General features: G+C 35.0%; 1 protein-coding gene across 3 annotated transcripts in view; it reads left to right on the plus strand.

The window, feature by feature from the left end:
• Positions 1–19,007, plus strand: part of ADAM32 (ADAM metallopeptidase domain 32) — a 106,304-nt gene that overhangs the window by 67,188 nt on the left and 20,109 nt on the right. For all 3 annotated transcript variants that reach the window (XM_037526101.1, XM_037526102.1, XM_054700900.1), the window contains 5 exons: positions 4,228–4,333; positions 5,948–6,131; positions 8,591–8,674; positions 15,626–15,725; positions 16,827–16,977. In XM_037526101.1, coding sequence (XP_037381998.1) covers positions 4,228–4,333; positions 5,948–6,131; positions 8,591–8,674; positions 15,626–15,725; positions 16,827–16,977 — 625 coding nt within the window. The remainder of the gene's footprint in view (positions 1–4,227; positions 4,334–5,947; positions 6,132–8,590; positions 8,675–15,625; positions 15,726–16,826; positions 16,978–19,007) is intronic.

The following is a 19,007-nucleotide window of genomic DNA, read 5'->3' on the forward strand; positions in this document are numbered from 1 at the left end:
TACAACTCTACAATCACCCAAAGCTAGATAAAGAAGAAATAGAACACCTAAACAGACCAATTACAAGCAGCGAAATTGAAATGGTAATCAAAAACCTCCCCAAAAACAAAAGCCCAGGACCTGATGGATTTACAAATGAATTCTACCAAACATTCAGAGACGAATTAGTGCCTATCCTTCACAAACTCTTCCAAAAAATTGAGAAGGAAGGGACAATACCAAACACATTCTATGAAGCCAATATTACACTAACACCAAAACCGAATAAGGACAACACAAAAAAGGAAAACTACAGGCCAATCTCCCTAATGAACACTGATGCAAAAATCTTCAATAAAATTTTAGCTATCAGAATCCAACAATGTATCCATAAGATAATTCACCACGACCAAGTTGGATTCATTCCAGGGACACAAGGATGGTTTAACATCCGAAAATCAATCAACGTTATCCAACACATCAACAAAAAGAAATATAAAAACCATATGATAATATCAATAGATGCTGAGAAAGCTTTCGACAAAGTGCAACACCCATTCATGATAAAAGCCCTTGAAATTCTTGGGATACAAGGAACATACCTCAACATCATAAAGGCCATCTATGACAAGCCAACAGCCAGTATCATTCTCAATGGTGAAAAGCTGAAAGCAATTCCATTAAGATCTGGAACAAGACAAGGATGTCCACTCTCACCACTGCTTTTCAATATAATACTGGAAGTCCTAGCCAGAGCAATAAGACAAGAGAAAGACATCCAAGGAATCCAAATAGGAAAAGAAGAAGTCAAACTATCACTATTTGCAGATGATATGATAATATACATAGAGAACCCCAAAAACTCCACAGAAAAACTAATTCAACTCATCAATCAGTTCAGTAAAGTGGAAGGATACAAAATCAACACGCAAAAGTCAGTAGCCTTCCTATACACAAACAATAAATCTGAAGAAGAAGAAATCAAAAAAACCATCCCTTTTATTATCGAAACAAAAAAAATCAAATATTTGGGAATAAATCTAACAAAAGAGGTAAAGGACCTATACAAAGAAAACTATAAAACACTGTTAAAAGAAATAGAAGAAGACACAAAGAAATGGAAAGACATCCCCTGCTCATGGATTGGAAGAATAAACATTATTAAAATGGCCATCCTACCAAAAGCAATATACAGATTCAATGCTATTCCTATCAAAATTTCAATGTCATTCTTCAAAGAAATAGAACAATTATTGATGAAATTCATATGGAGCCACCAAAAACCCAGAATAGCCAAAGCTCTCCTGAAAAAGAAAGAAGGGAATGGAGGCATCACACTCCCAGACTTCAAACTATACTACAAAGCCATAATCATCAAAACTGCATGGTATTGGAACAAGAACAGACATACAGACCAATGGAATCGAATAGAAAATCCAGAAATAAACCCACAGATTTATGGTCAACTAATCTTTGACAAAGGAGCAAAGACTATGCATTGGAGAAAAGAAAGTTTGTTCAATAAATGGTGCTGGGAAAACTGGGTCGCTACATGCAAAAGAATGAAGCTTGACCACTACCTCACACCATACACAAAAATCAACTCAAAATGGATTAAAGAACTAGACATAAGACCTGAAACCATAAAATACATAGAAGGAAATATAGGCGAAACACTACGTGATTTGCACATCAAAGACATCTTTACAGACACATCACCCAAAGCAGTGATAGTGAAGGCAAAGATAAACAGCTGGGACTACATCAAATTAAAGAGCTTCTGCACAGCAAAAGAGACAATAACAAAAACAAAGAGAAACCCCACCAACTGGGAGAACATTTTTGCACCCAACACTAATGATAAAGGACTGATCACAAAAATCTGCAAAGAGCTGATGAGACTCAGCAACAACAAAGAAAATAATCCAGTCAAAAAATGGGCAGAAGAGCTAAAAAGAAACTTCTCTGAAGAGGAAATGCAAATGGCCAACAGACATATGAAAAAATGTTCAACATCACTTGTCATCAGGGAAATGCAAATCAAAACTACCATGAGATACCATCTCACACCAGTGAGAATGGCACATATTAAAAAAACTAGCAACAACAAATGTTGGCGAGGGTGTGGAGAAAAAGGAACTCTCCTGCACTGTTGGTGGGAGTGCAAACTGGTCCAACCACTGTGGAGAGCTGTGTGGAGATTTCTGGACCTAATAAACATAGAGCTTCCATATGATCCAGCAATTCCACTCCTAGGTATTTACCCAAAGGACACAGAAACATCAATTCCAAAGAACACCTGCACCCCTATGTTTATAGCAGCACTGTTTACAATAGCTAAGCTTTGGAAACAGCCCAAATGCCCAAAAACAGAGGACTGGATCAAGAAGATGTGGTACATATACACCATGGAATATTACTCAGCATTCAAAAAAGATAAACACATGCAATTTGCAGCAACATGGATGGCGCTGGAAGGGATCATGCTCAGCGAAATAAGCCAAAAAGAAAAAGAAAAATACCGGATGGTCTCACTCATAGCAGGAATCTAGAAAACTTAAATAAGGGACCAGTAAAATGAATAACTATAAGAAAGTGAAAATCAAAATCAACAAAAAACTATGAACCAGAGACACTTTTTGGGGGGTGAGGGGCGGCAGGGGAGGGATTGGGATCAGAATGGGGCGTTTGCAATTGTATGGGGGAATATAAAAATAAAATTTATTATTTAAAAAAAAAAATGTGGTAACTCTCCAACCCTCCCACCACATCCCTCTCACTCTCTCGAAATCTTTTTTTTTTTTTAAGATTTATTTATTTATGCATACAAGAACTGGGGTACAGGCCAGAGGTGTGGGGGATGAGAGGATTCACCAGAGGTAGAGTGGGGAGCAGAAAAGGCAGATCTACTGAAATGTACTGCTGAGGGGAGCAGTAGATGAGTTAGAGAGGTCTGCTGTGCCATGTGGGTCAGCTCCCTGGCCAGGAATCGAACTCATGTGGCAGCGGCTGCAGATAGCTTCATAGTGCTGTGTCTCAACCCCTTGTGCCACCAGGGAGGCCCTTGTCTCGAAATCTTATTGTAATATTTTCAGTACAGTTATGTGGGTAACTGAAACCACAAATAAGGGGAGACTACTGTGCTTCTGTACTTGAGGTAGTTAGGCTTAGAGAGGTTTGTTTTGGAGAAAGTGACTGTACTACTTTCTTCAAAGTGTATTGCTTTTCACTGAATACTAAGACAACCCCCACTCCCTGCCCCAAGACTCTCCAGTGTACACATCTCAGTTTCTTCCCTCTGAGTTGGGGCAAAACCAGTGAATATATGATGGAATGTTATTCATGTGATTATATTATATAGTAAAGATGAAGGGCTTTGAAAAAAATGTAATTAAGGTCTATAATCAGTTTATTTTGATTTAATCAAATTGGAGATCATTTTTAGTGGACTTGACCTAATCATGTGAACCCTTAAAAGGTGGGAAACATCAGAAAGAGTCTCTTTCTTTGTGATGAGTCCTTTATCAGTTGGATGGAATGCAAAGATTTTTTTCCCAGTAAGTGGGTGTCTTTCTGTTTTGGTTAATGTCTCTTTTGCTGTGCAGAAGCTTTTCAGGTTGATGTAATCCCAGGTGTTTATCTTTTCCTTGACTTTCTTTGCTTTGGGTGAACATCTTTCAAGATGTTCTGATTTGGGTGACATAAATTGCCATGCTGTGAAAGGTCTTTGTTATGGAACTTAGGGAATTTCTTAGGAGCTGCTAAGATTTTGGTAATTTTTCACACAGTGATAATAAAATAATACAATAACAAAGGAAAAAAATAGTTTGGTAGTTTTAGTCTTTTTACTTAAGACATCCTAAAGAGTCCATGACATTTATTCATTGTGATTTTGTTAAAGGCCTTGCCTATTATGAGTCCACACTCAGAATCTAGAACTAGTATATTTTTATTGTATTATCCATTTATTGCCTTCTTTCACAGAGCTCTTTCCTGGTTTACACTTCTATAACTCTCCCCTCTTCTTATTTTATGTTTTATGGTGGAAATGACTGAAAATGAAAGCAAAAGGAGGAATAACCATATGAACATTGCCTTTTATTTTCATTCTTTCTCTTGCAAGCTTTCTAGGAAATCTTTTGAATTCTGTAATAGAGATACAAGCAAAAGAAACAGAATATATTAAGGAAATGAAAGATTATGAAATAAAATGGAGTTTTAATTAAAATATATTTCTAATTTTGACAGGTTCAAAAAATGCTCCATTTTCTTGCTATGAAGAAATACATTCTCAAAATGATAGATTTGGGAACTGTGGTCGTAAAGTAGCCGGATATGAAATGTGTTCTTGGAGGTATGCTATACAATTATTAAAGATCCTTTTTATGTTCTAATAATATTCTATTTTTAGTTTTTTCCTCTATGGAACAAAGTCATTTTTTAAAAAAGATTAATTTATTTATCCATACAAGAGCTGCTGGTACAGGCCAGAGATGCAGGGGGTGAGAGTGTTCACCAGAGACAGAGTGAGGAGCAGAAAAGGCAGACTGACTGAAATACACTACTGAGGGGAGCAGCAGGCGAGTTGGGAGAGGTCTGCTACGCCATGTGGGTTGTTCCCTGGCCAGCTGGGGATTGAACTGGTGCTGCAGCAGCTGCGGATTGCTTCATAGTGCTGTGCTTAACCCCTTGTGCCACCAGGGAGGCCCTAAGAAAGTCATTTATTACAATGGTATCAAGTATCACATATGTATGGGAGTGAAAGTCAAAATAAAATCTGTAGCCCTTATGTCTTTCTTGTGCTGCAGGCTTAAATTTCCATATAATTTTTAAACATTTATTTGTTAATGATCACTGGAGTTCTAAATCCAGTTCAAGGTGGAAACTAGTATTATAGTCATTGCACCTTTCCTCTATGAACCTGATCCTTTTTCTTTACAAAGTTCTACCTTAATTAACACAGTTGCTTACCCAAGCTAAGGGCTTCCCAGTGTCTATAAAATGATGTTCAATTTCCCCTCTAAAAGAGTCATCTTTTTGATATTTGATCATGAATTTATTTTAAAAAATATTTATTAAGGAATTGCTATGTGTCAGATACAGGACTAGATATTAGTTAGCAGAGCATACATGGTCTATGTACTTATGGAATTGTAGACTGGCAAATATACTTTGTAGTTTTATGTTTTCTTTATTTGCTTATGCTGTTACTATTGTTTAGAAATAACATACTCTGCCTGTTGAAACCTCACTAATTTTAAGATTTGACTCACTCTTGTCTATAATTTTGTACCTAATCCTAAATTAGAATGTGTCCTCATCTGAAATCTCCGTGTATTTCATTTGTGGCACTTTTAATGGATTTTGTATGACCTTTAGTGTTACGCTGTAAGAACCTTGAGGGTAGGTGTCACTGCTCATTCATCTTTCTATAAGTATGTAAGTCTTCACAGTGAGTAAATACCACTAGTACCAATGAAAGATAAGCTTATATCCTGGCTTTATTTTTTTATTTTAGTTTATTATTTTTTTAAAGATTTATTTATTTATGTGCACAAGAACTGGGGTACACACCAGAGGTGTGTGGGAGGGTGGTGAGAGGACTCACCCGCCAGAGACAAAGTGGGGAGCAGAACAGGCAGATGTACTGAAATACACTGCTGAAGGTAGCAGCAGGCGAGTCAGGAGAGGACTGCTGCGTAGTGTGGGTCACCTCCCTGGCAGGGGATCAAACTTGCGCTGCAGTGGCTGTGGATTACTTCATAGTGCTGCGTCTTAACCCCTTGTGCCACCAGGGAGGCCCCTATGTTTTTTATTTTAAATGCTAGTGTTAAAGCATATTTTCTCTAGATATGTTGTCATAAATGGAGAACCATTCTTTATTTTTTTGTTAAAGAAAGCAAATTTAATGCAGTCCTAATCAATACCTGATGTCTAATAATCATATAGTTTTATGATTCCCTTGCAGGAATCTTATGTGTGGAAAATTAGTTTGTACCTACCCTACTCGAATTCCTTTCCAGAAGGAAAATATTTCTGTGATTTATGCTTATATACGAGATACTGTATGTGTAACTATAGACTACAGAGTGCCTGACCGAATTAATGATCCAATGATAGTCCGATCTGGTTCTATTTGTGATACTGGGAGGGTAAGTGATTTAAAATCTGTTTTCTTTTTCACTTTTTTTCTCTGAGCTATTTAATTAGTTTTGCTTTCAAATTGACCTTTTTTATTTTGAAATCAAGTGTAGATTCACGTACAGTTATAAGAAATAATACAGAGATCTGTGTGCATTTTACCAGTTTCTTCCAGAACTAGAGTACAAGATTACATTTACTGTGTTTACTAATGTTATTCAGGTTTCTCCATTTTACTTGTTCTCATAAATGTAGCTGTAGTTAGACATGGATCTGCCACCACAGTCAAAATACAAAATTGTTCCATAACGACAAGCATCCCTCTTGTTCCTCTTTTATATTTTAAATGAATTGTCCCAGTTTCCTTTCCCCACCACCATCCTTCATGTCCCTTTCTCATAAACTATCTCTTTTCTCCTTTTAACTGAGATAAATCTTAACTCATTCATTCAAGTCCATTAATTTTTATAAGTAACTTTTGTAATTTGTCTAATCTCCATAGGAATGTCCAATAAATATTTGTCATTTTGACTGCCTTACTACACTAATTCCCTTGAACTCCTTCCATCTTAATGTAAATGGTTCATCTTCCCTTATAGCTGAACAGTATTCCATAGTGTGAATATACCAGATTTAAGTCTTAACCCAAATGTCTATCCATGGGCATTTCTTCAGGTTGCTTCCATGTCCTTCCATGTCCTGTAAACAGTACTGCAATAAACACTGTAGAAATGTAGTTTTTTGAGTTGCTTGTTTCACATTCTTTGGATAGATGCCCAAGAGTATGATTGCTTGGTCATGTGGTATTTCCATATTTTGTTTTGCAAGGCATATCCAGATTGCTTTTCATAATTATTTGCGCTGGTTAACATTCCATCAAAAGTGTAATAGGTGCCTAATTCTCTGTATCCTTTCCAGCATTTTTTGGGGGGGTCTTCTTAATATGTGCCATTCTCACAAATGTGAGAGGGTATCTCATTATATGGAAGGGGAGGGAAATGAGGAGGAGTGAGAACAAAGAAGGGAAGGGGAACACAATGTCTGTGGTGGTGGACTATGGGTTTTTTGATGGTAGATACGCTCTGGCAACAGTATCTGAAGTGGGGATTGTACATTTCTATTATGGAAACAATGATGTAAACCAATATTAATTCAATAAAAATGCTAAAAGAACTCCACAAAAAAACCCCTCAAATCAACTGCATCTGTCTTGGTAGAGATGATTTTGAATATTTTTTTCATGTTTCTGTTACCTTCCAGATACCCTCTTTGGTGAATTGTCTGTTCAGATCTGCTGCCCATTTACAAATTGGGTTGTTTATTTTTCTATTGTTGATTTGTATATGTTTTTAAATACAACTTGGATGTTAATCCCTTGTGTTATGGGACATTAACCCCTTATCTTATTTATGTAATGTGTAAATATCCTCTCTTATTCAATTGGATGCCTTTTTAATCTACTTATCTTTTCTTTCACTTTGTAAAACCTTTTTCATTTTCGGTAATCAGTAATTCTTATTGTTTATTTTTGCTTTTATTTCCCTTGCCATAGTTGTTGAGCCTCTAAAGATATCTTTATCACTTATATCATGGAACATATTATGTTTTCTTTTACATATTTTATTGCTGCGAGTTTTATATCTAGATTTATTCCAATTGGAATTTATTTTTGTGCATTGAGAGAATGATTCAATTTCATTCTTTTACATGTGGCCTTAACTTGCCCCAGCACCATTTATTAAAGAGACTCTCTGCATTATATGCTTGTGGGTGCTTTATCATAAAATTAAGCATTCATATGTATGTAGATTTATTTCTGGGCTTTTGATTCCATTCCATTGATCCATGTGTCTGTCTTTATGCCAATACTATATTGTTTTTTGAATTGTTGTTTTATAGTGGTACAATTCATTTTTTTTTTGTTATTGGGATGGAGTGATAACTTCTAAGCTGTTTACATGTAGAATCAGATGCTTGAAACCTGAATCATTTTTTAAAATTTACTAACTTTTAAAAATAGACTTTAATTTGTATAGCAGTTCATATCAACATTTGCAGAAAATACAGGGAATTCCCATATATTCATTACCCCTACACAGTCACAGACTCCTAACACTATCCGCGACCCCACAAAGTGATATATTTGTTGTAATTGAGCAACCTAGATTGAAGCATTGTCAACCAGAGTCCATAGTTTATAGTAGAATTATCTGGAAAATCACAAAATATTTGGAGATCATTCCATACACTTTTAAATAATACTTGTACCATAGGATAAATCTCAAAATAAATATTTAGAACTAAATGAAATTGTAACATAAAAAATTGCAGGATGCAACACAAGCACACTTAGAAGGAAACTTGTTTTGCTCTGAATGGTTATAATTTTATGTTGTAAAATTACTGATTGTAATGTTAAGATAGCTGGACTCTTCTGACATGAAAAGAATTTATCTGCATTTTTCTTTAGGTTTGTGTGCTTACTCAGTGTGTAGAAGCACGGTGGCTTGAGTATAAAGAGAGAGAGTGTACAAAAAAGTGCAGTGGAAATGGAGTAAGTAAGCACATGATTTGCATTTTCCTATATGATGTCTATCTTGAACACTTTTTAGCATGGTTCATTAAATTCAGTTTTGAGTAGCTACTATGTACTATATCTAGTTGTATCTAGTTTCAATATAGAGCTAATTGGGTTACTGGATTTGTACTCATATCAGTCTTAGAAAAAACTGAGAAAATAATAAATTTTTATACTTGTTATAATCGTTAAGTTGCTGAAGACCTCAACAAATTATAGTTGGGTACTTTTCAGAAGTTGAAAGTATTTCAATAAGTATATTAACCTGTTCATTAATGTAAGATAAGATAATTATGCTATATTTTGAGTGTCTGAATTATTATGATAATAGAAACCTATTGGTTTCATAGGCTTTATTTTGAAAACTATTTTAGGTTTACAGAAAAATTGAGCAGAAAGTACAGAAATTTCCCATAATATTGTTGACCCCAATAGGCACACTTTTCCCCCACCCCCATCGTGTAACAGAGTGGTATATTTGTTATCATTTTTAAATCTACATTGACTCATCATCACCCAAAATCTATAATTAACATTAGGATTCACTTGTGGTGTGTTGTACATTATATGGGTTTGACAAATATATAATGACAAGTATTTATGCTTATTATTATGATACAGAGTAGTTTCACTTCTTTAAAAATCATTGTGCTCTGCCTGTTCATTCATCCATCCTTTCCATCCCTGAAACCATTGATTTTTTTAGCCATTTTCATAGTTTTGCCTTTTCAGAATATTAGGTAATTGTAATCATATAAAGTGTAGCCTTCTCAGATTGGTTTCTTTTACTGAGTATTTGAAGTTCTCCCAATTCTTTTTTTTTTTAAAAAGATTTATTTATTTATGCATACAAGAGCTGGGGCACAGGCCAGAGATGCAGGGGGTGAGAGGATTCACCAGAGTCATAGTGGGGAACAGAACAGGCAGACTGACTGAAACACACTGCCGATGGGAGCAGCTGGCAAGACAGCAGAGGTCTGCCTCGCCATGTGGGTTTCTCTCTGGCTGGCCAGGGATCGAACTCATGCTGCAGAGGCTGCGGTCTCCCAATTCTTTCATTGACTTGATAGCTCATTTCTTTTTAGTGCTAATGATTCCTTGTTTGGGTGTACCACAAACATTTTTTATTTTGCTTCTTCATTTGGCAGTTATAAATAAAGCTACTGTAAACACTTAGTGGGGGGATTTCGTATGAACATAAGTTTTCAGTTTTTATGGTAAATATCAAGGAATGTGATTCTTGTATCGTATGGTAAGAGTATGCTTTGTTTTGTATGAAACCATCGAACTATCTCCCAATAGGGACATTATCATCAGTAGTCCTGTTGCTCCTTATGCTTACCAGCATTTGGGGTAGTCACTATTCTGGATTTGGGCCATTTTAATGGCTATGTAGTGTTACTTCATTATTGCTTTAACTTATATTTCCTAGTGATATATGATGTTAAACATCATTTCATATAATTACTTGCTATGTTTATCTACTTTGGAGAGGTGTCTACTGAAGTATTTTGTATATTTTTAAAAATTTTGTTCATCTTATTGTTGAGCACTAAGGTTTACATTCTCCTCATATGTGTGTTACACTCTCACCATCAAAGAAACCATAATCCTTTATCATAGGCCATTAAACTCACTTACCCCATTGTCCCTCCCTCTCCTTCCCTTCTAGTAGCCTCAATTCTGCAGTCACATTTCTAGAGTTTGTTTTGAGAGTTCCTTTTTTTCTCCTCTGTATCCCACTCTGTATCCTAGTGAAATCATCCGGTATTTGATTTTTTCCTTCTGACATTTCACTTACTACAATCCTCTCCAGTTTCATTCATGTGGTTACAAATGGTAAGAGTTTATATTTTTTTTAATAGCTGAGTAGTTTTCATAACTTGGCTATTGTAAATAATGCTGAAATGAACATAGGAGTGTATATATCATTTCACATTATTGTTCTTACATTCTTTTGTTAGATATCTAGGAGTGGAATTATTCTGTCATATCATGAAAACATTTAAAAAGTAAACTTAATGTAGCCTAAATGGGGGATGATGGCATCAAAGGAGGTTCCTTGCTTCACTCCCAGGAGGATAATCTAAAATGGTCCAGAAGGGCACTGGACTGAGAGGATCTTGTGACTTCAGGCAAATGTGGAGCAACTCTTGCACATTGGAGACCAATAATGACCAGAGTAGAAGGGATAGTGATGAAATTCAACTCTTTACCGCAAAAAGTGTAAAGCGCCACCTAGAGATTGTGGCCTTGGTAGGAGCCTGCCATGCAAACCTTAGAACTGTCCTCCCAAGTTAGGCCAGAAACCCTGGGGAGAGTAGAAATTATTAATGTGGAGGCACATCAGTAACTTTGAGGATATATGTCTGGAGGTACATGGGTATCATAGACTGGCAGAATCCCTAGAGAAGAAGATAGTACACAGAAGAGCATTACCTATTCCCAAGCTCTCAGTCTTGAGCTGAACCTTTGAAGTGTTGTGGAAAGCCTGTTCTACGACTGTAGAGACACAGGTTCTGGAAACTCAGAGAAAAGGCTATCAGCGTTACCACAAACACAAGCCACCTTCCCACACCATGTTTATTATTCACTGGGCTCATATACTCACTTAGCAGATGCAATTAATTTCTTCCTAACATATAGTGCCATACTGTGAAAAGTGGAAGTTCTTCTGTACCCTTAGGAAATTAGATTAGATAGCAACCTGGAAAATTATAACATGTGGAGGTGGACCAAAAAAAACCAACAAAAAAACAAAAAACCAAAACCACTCCCCCCCCCCGCAAAAAAGAACAACACATGTTATCTGAATCCTCAGGGGATGTTTCAGTAGAGACAGAACAAATCACCAGAATCCAACATCAAAGACATGGAAGATCTTTTCTTCCTACCAGATAAAGAGTTTAAATTTGCCATGACAAAGAAAAACATTGGAAGAAAACACAGAAAAACAGATCAGAGTATATACAAGAAAACACAGAAAAAGGAATGTCCTGAGAAATATAATTAACGAGCAGAAGGTAGAAATTTAAGATTTATAGAAGAAAATAATGGAGATGTGGGATGTAAAAAAGCTCTGGAGAAAGCTATGGAGGTAGAATACATCAAATGAAATATCAAATCAGTGGCCTTGAAGCTGGTCTATTACAAAGAATCCAAGAGGAAGAAGAAGAAAATATGATTAAGAAAAACCAGAGCACTGGGAATTTTCTGACTGAACTAAGGCAATATAAGAAAATTAAAAAATACTTTGAGACAAACAATAATGAAGACACAGCTTTTCAGCATTTAAGGGACAGACACAGCAAAAATAGAACTAATTGGAAAGTGTATACTAATATGGGCCCACATCAAGAAACAAGAAAATTCCCAAATAAATAACCTACTCATTCATCTTAGGGAACTAGAAAAAGAACAAAAAACCCAAAGTGATAGAAGGAAAAAAATGATAGAAATAAGAGTAAAAATAAGTGAAATAGAAATCAAAAGAACAAACACAAAGCTGGTTCTTGGAAAAATCAAATTGACTAACTTCTAGATAGGTCATAAAGAAAAGAAGGGAGAAAACACAAACATAGTCAGAAATGAGAGAATTTACAGTAGACATTGAAGAAATACAGAGGATCACAAGAGATTGCTATAAACATCTCTGCCACTTTGTTGAAAACCTAGAAAAAATAGACAAGTTCTCAGAATACACAACTTTATGAGACTGAATCAGGAAGAAATATAAAGCTGGAACATACCAGTAACAAGTAAGGAAATTGAAGTAGTAATCAAAAGTCCCCCCAACAATAAAATCCAGGACCAGATTGTTTCTCTAGTGAGTTCTACCAAGCCTTCAAGATGAACTTGAGAAATCTATGAAAGAATATCAATTTTTTTCAAACTCCCCCCCCAAATTAAGAGGGAACACTTCTAAATAGATTTTATGAGACCAATATTACCCTCACTAAAGCCAAAGACAACACACGCACGCAAAAACTACCAACCAATTTCTCTGGTGTATACATAGATGCAAAAATCTTCAAAAAATCTTAGCAAACTGAATTGAACAATGCATTTAAAGGGTCATACACCATGACCAACTGCAATTTATTACACTGACACAAGGATATTTCAACTACAGAAAACTAACATAATTCACCATCAACAAAAAGGAAGATAAAAATCTTATCAATAGATGCCAAGAAAGCATTTGATAAGATTCAACATTTATGATGCAAAAAATGGATAGATAGAACATAAAATACAATAATTAAGACCATACATTCAAACACTGCTAACATCATTCTCACTGGTGAAAAACAGAAAGCTTTGCATTAAGATCTGGTACAAGACAAAGTTGTCAACTCTCATTACTACTCTTCGACATAGCTTTTAAAGTCCTAGCTAGAGCAATCATTTTAAAAAAAATATTTATTTTTATTTATTTATGCATACAGGAACTTGGGTGTAGGCCATAGATGTGAGGAGTGAGAGGATTCGTCATAGATGGAGTGGGGAGCAGAACAGGTGCATCTACTCAATACACTGTTGATGAAAGAAAAGCTTTTTCAATAAATGGTGACAGGAAAAAAGGACAGCCACCTGTAAAAGAATGAAATAAGGGCCTCCCCCCATGGTGCAGTGGGTTGAGCTCTGTGCTATGAAGTTGTCTGTAGCCTCTGCAGCGCGGGTTTGATTCCCAGACAACCAGGGAGATATCCACATGGCATGGCAGAACTCTCCTGCCTTGCCCACTGCTCCCCTTAGCAGTGTCTTCGGTCTATCTGCCTGTTCTGCTCCCCACTCTCTGTCTCTGGTGAATTCTCTCACCCTCCTGCACCTCTGACCTGTACCCCAGTTCTTGTATAAATAAATAAATCTTAAAAAAAAGTTAAACAAGTTTTCTGTCACACACTATATATAAATATGACTCAAATTGGATAAAGGACTTAAATGTAAGATGTGAAATCATAAAATATATAGAAGAAAACATAGGCAAAACATGCCACAATCAATATAGGCTTCTTTGTGGAATTTTATGATGTCTTTTTGGATTCATCTTCAACAACAAGAAAATCAAAAGGGGAAGAAGTCAAACTATCACCATTTGCAGATGATATGATAATATACATAGAGAACCCCAAAAACTCCACAGAAAAACTAATTCAACTAATCAATCAGTTTAGTAAAGTAGCAGGATACAAAATCAACATACAAAAATCAGTAGCCTTCCTATACACAAACAATTAATCTGAAGAAGAAGAAATCAAGAAAACCATCCCTTTTATTATGGAAACAAAAAAACCTCAAATACTTGGGAATAAACCTAACAAAAGAGGTAAAGGACCTATACAAAGAAAACTATAAAACACTGTTAAAAGAAATAGAAGACACAAAGAAATGGAAAGACATCCCCTGCTCATCGATTAGAAGAGTTAACATTATCAAAATGGCTATCCTTCCAAAAGCAATTTACAGATTCAATGCTATTCCAATAAAAATTTCAATGACATTCTTCAAAGAAATAGAAAAAATACTGATGAAATTCATATGAAGCCACCAAAACCCTCAAATAGCCAAAGCTCTCCTGAAAAAAAGAGAAGGGAATGGAGGCATCACACGCCCAGATTTCAAAGTATACTACAAAGCCATAATAATCAAAACTGCATGGTATTGGAACAAGAACACATACACAGAGCAATGGAACCAAATCTATTTTTGGAATTTGGGTTGTTTCCATAGCTTACCTATTATAAACGGTGCTGCAATAAACATAGGGGTGCTTGTGTCCTTTTGAATTAATGTTTTTGTGCCCTTTGGGTAGATCTGTAGGAGTGGAATTGCTGGATAATATGGAAGCTCCATTTTTAGCAGATTGGGGAACCTCCACACAGCTTTCCATAGTGATTGCACCAGTTTTCACTCCCACCAGCAGTGTAGTATAGTTCCTTTTTCTCCACATCCTCGCTAACATTTGTTGTTGCTAGTTTTTTTAATATTGCCATTCTCACTGAACACAGTTGTTTTTCTCATCTTGCACCCCTTTCATGTTTTTGACAATTTATCTCTTTTCATATTATATATTTACTAACAAATTACAGTCACTGTAATTGTATTTTTATTTTCCTTTAGTTAGTATTCTGTTGTTATGTGTTGAACATACCATCCCATTACAGATTTAGAGATTTCTAAGTATAATTGTGTATTTACCTTTATCAGTATATTGTGTATTAACGTGTTTCTTATTACTTATGTATTGTAGAAACAGTCAACTCCTAATGTTATGATATATATGTATGTACACATATATATCATAACATTAGGAATGTGTATGTACATACATATGTATGTACATACATATATCTAATTCCTTCAAAAAAGACATATATGCAGAAACCTTTGATTAAAAAATAAAAGTAAACAAAATAAAATCTGATTCTGGTCTAAGACAATGTTATGTTCATAAATACCAGCCTGGGTGAGGGTTAAGTCCTCATATGTAAGTGCAATTACTTCAAACTACCATATGATGTCACTAAACTTGAAGATGGAAGGAGCTGTGGACAATCAACTCAGGGAACTTCTCTTAGCTGACTCCAGGTCCCCACAGGAAGAGTCTCATTTTCATTAGAATTTGTGTTTTTGAAATTACACATTAAATATTCAGCTAAATTTTCTTGATGTGAATCATGGGAGCCTCACTTTATACCTTGTTTTTAGTTGTTTCTAGTTATGTGTATGTATGTATTTCTCTGTGTGTGTGCATATTTTAAGCCAAGAAACTAAACATTTGATTTGTAGGATTATATCTCCAAGTAAATCAAACAAATAAAAGTACACTGATGAAATACAAATATAAACTTGATAATTCATCTGATTACTTTCTAGAGAAAATATTTTTAAAATGTTTGTTTACATTTTTAAAAACAATCCTAGGTGTGCAATTCCAAAGAAGAATGTCATTGTTTTCCTGGCTTCGAACCTCCCAATTGTGTAGCACGCAGCAGAGTATCTTCTGAATTGCCTGGAAAGCATGGCAAGTACCGATCTCTTTACATATTCAGTTAATAAAATTCTCAAATTACATATCTTCAATACAACAGTCAGATTTTTGCTACTTCAAAAGATGCTAATATTTGTAATAAAATGGTAGATGGGTTTCCCTGAAGAAATGGAAAACAAATATTCACTTTAAATCATGCTGTCTTTTCTAATATTAACTCTCAAATAGAATTGAAACAGTATTTTTAAAATTTCATTTACTGTTACCGTTAGTTATCTCCCTTAGACTTTCTTTCAACCTTTCCACCTTTGTGACTGACCTTTTAATCTCAGCTCTACACAAAAAAAATGTACTGTGTCTGAAAGTTGTATCCATTACAGAAGGAATGAAAGAAATTGAAGATGTTTTTACTCTGAAGTATCTTATAGTTAAATGAGAAAAATCCATAAATTGCTTCTAGAGACATGACTGAAGGGATGATGGCACAATGTTCTATTTGTATCTTTGGTCTAATTTCAGTTTTGTCATATATTTATTGATTTAACAAATATTTATTGTACTCTTATATATGCAAGGCGTTTTTCTAGGCACTGAGGTGGTACAGTAAACAAAAGCTCCTCTCCTCATGTTGCTTAAAGAGTATGTTTAGCTTGCCACATTCAGTGCTAATTTGTGGCAGAATTAGGGTTAGGAATCAAATTTCCTAATTTTTGTTGTGGTACTCTTTTATATAAATGGCTTCATATATAAAGATAAATACTTATGTCAGTAATCTAGTAGGGAAAAACAGGATAGGCACAAATATGGTGAAATTGTGTGCTAATGTACCTTGCAGCTTACAAATGCAAACTTGCCAGATAATCTTGCAATCACGTGATCCCACATTACATATTGTCAGATCTTTGGGCCCCACTTAAGTGAATTTTTGCTGTAGCTGCTGAGACTTTATTTCTGTTCTTTAGAATGAGTAGTTCTGGTGATAGCCCTAAGTATTGTGATTTATTGTTATTTTTATATGTTCCTTGAATAACAATAAAATTAAGAAAATTGTACTTAATTTGCTGCAAACATGAATGTAAATTAGGTAGCTTAATTATTTTTTAGTCTGATTTTTAAATCTATTTTTATTTTTAGGTTTAATCATGGAAAGAACTTTTGGGAATAACCCATGGCTTCTAATTGTTTCCACTGTTTTACCTGTCCTCATCATAGCAATCATAATAGCTGTCTCATGGAATAGTCTGAAAAAGTGGTTCACCAAGGAAGAGGAATCCATAAGTAGCAAGTAAATTGAATTTGTGTTCTGAAGTTAAACTTTAGTGCTATGTGAATCTAATCATATATAAAGCAATAGCACAGGCAACAATACTTTACATTTTTTAGGGATATTGAGTACTATATCAGTTATCTCATGTAATCTTGTGAGATAGTTGTGATTATTCCTATTTTAAAGATGCAGAAATTTGAGAGTGTAGTTTAAATAACTTGCTAGTCATTGCTAGGCAATTTATCCATATCTATTGCTTTCAGATTCCCTGGTGGTCCTTAAAATGTAATCAGTTTTCTGAGCCCTCTCACAAAGAAGTATTTCAATTTACTTTGCTGTCTCATGTAAGGATAATTTTAAATTTTAAAAATATTCTCTGTGTAAAATCTTCAGAAGGAAAATATAATTTAGCTTATAAAATATTTTTATTAAAATTCGAACACAAAGAATGAGAACAAGTGACAGACATTCATTTGCACAATACTGGAAATAAATACTTTTTTTTAATAATAAATTTTATTTTTATATTCCCCATACAATTGCAACCCCCCCATTCTGACCCCAATCCCTCCCCTCCCGCCCCCCACCCCCCAAAAAGTGTCTCTGGTTCATAGTTTTTTATTGATTTTGATTTTCACTTTCTTCTAGTTATTCATTTTCCTGGTCCCTTATTTAAGTTTTCTAGATTCCTGCTATGAGTGAGACCATCCAGTATTTTTCTTTTTCTTTTTGGCTTATTTCGCTGAGCATGATCCCTTCCAGCGCCATCCATGTTGCTGCAAATTGCATGTGTTTATCTTTTTTGAATGCTGAGTAATATTCCATGGTATATATGTACCACATCTTCTTGATCCAGTCATCTATTTTTGGGCATTTGGGCTGTTTCCAAAGCTTAGCTATTGTAAACAGTGCTGCTATAAAAATAGGGGTGCAGGTGCTCTTTGGAATTGATGTTTCTGTGTCCTTTGGGTAAATACCTAGGAGTGGAATTGCTGGATCATATGGAAGCTCTATGTTTAGTAGGTCCAGAAATCTCCACACAGCTCTCCATAGTGGTTGGACCAGTTTGCACTCCCACCAACAGTGCAGGAGAGTTCCTTTTTCTCCACAACCTGGCCAACATTTGTTGTTGCTAGTTTTTTTAATATGTGCCATTCTTGGAAATAAATACTTTTGTATTTACAGTTATATTCCCCTTCTAGTGTTATCTCCCTTCCTGCTGAGAACTAGTACTGCACTGGAAGTTGTTGTATATTATATAGTTCTACTTGGCTACATCCATGTGCCATATCTACAATGATCTTATATATATAATTCCTTATATATAATTTTCATCTTCTAATTCTAATTTGTAATGTGGTTTTTATTTTTTATGAGCAGTCTTCTCAGGAGTTTATTTTATTAGTAGTTTAGAAAATATAGCTTATTTTGGTTACATTTCTTTTGTATTGTTATTGCTAAGTTTTGCTCTTTTCCTCCTTTCTGCTTTTTTTTTTTTTTTTTTTTTTTTTTTTTACCTTAGTTCTGTTTTAATTCTAGCTTTCCTGAGTCAAATGCTGTGCTTATTAATTTCAAGCTTTCTTATTTTCTATCATATGCTTTTAAAGTTAAAAATTCCCCCCTTATGTATCATTTCATCCACACATTTATATCTACAGTTTTTGAGGTAGCAGTCAATTCAAAAAAGTAGAAATTTTTGGTATGAATTCTTGTTTAAATCATAAGTAAACTGTGGTCTGTAGTTTCCAATTATATGATTTATTTTTGTTGCTGTAAAAATAATTTTCCATAATCGGAAAACCTTGGTGTTATGATTTAGACTCTTAAATGTTGGAACCAGTGAGGATCGTAATTTTTAAAATATATTTATTACATTGGGGCCTCCCTGATGGCGCAAGGGGTTGAGACGCAACCTATGAAGCTCCACAGCCACTGCAACATGAGTTTGATCCCCAGCCAGGGAGCTACCCACATGGTGCAGCAGACCTCTCCTGACTCGCCCGCTGCTCCCCTCAGAATTGTATTTCAGTCGATCTGCCTGTTCTGTT

The sequence above is a fragment of the Talpa occidentalis genome, unplaced genomic scaffold, assembly GCF_014898055.3.
Source record: "Talpa occidentalis isolate TD23 unplaced genomic scaffold, MPIMG_talOcc4v2.1 talOcc4.4, whole genome shotgun sequence".
NCBI lineage: Eukaryota > Metazoa > Chordata > Mammalia > Eulipotyphla > Talpidae > Talpa > Talpa occidentalis.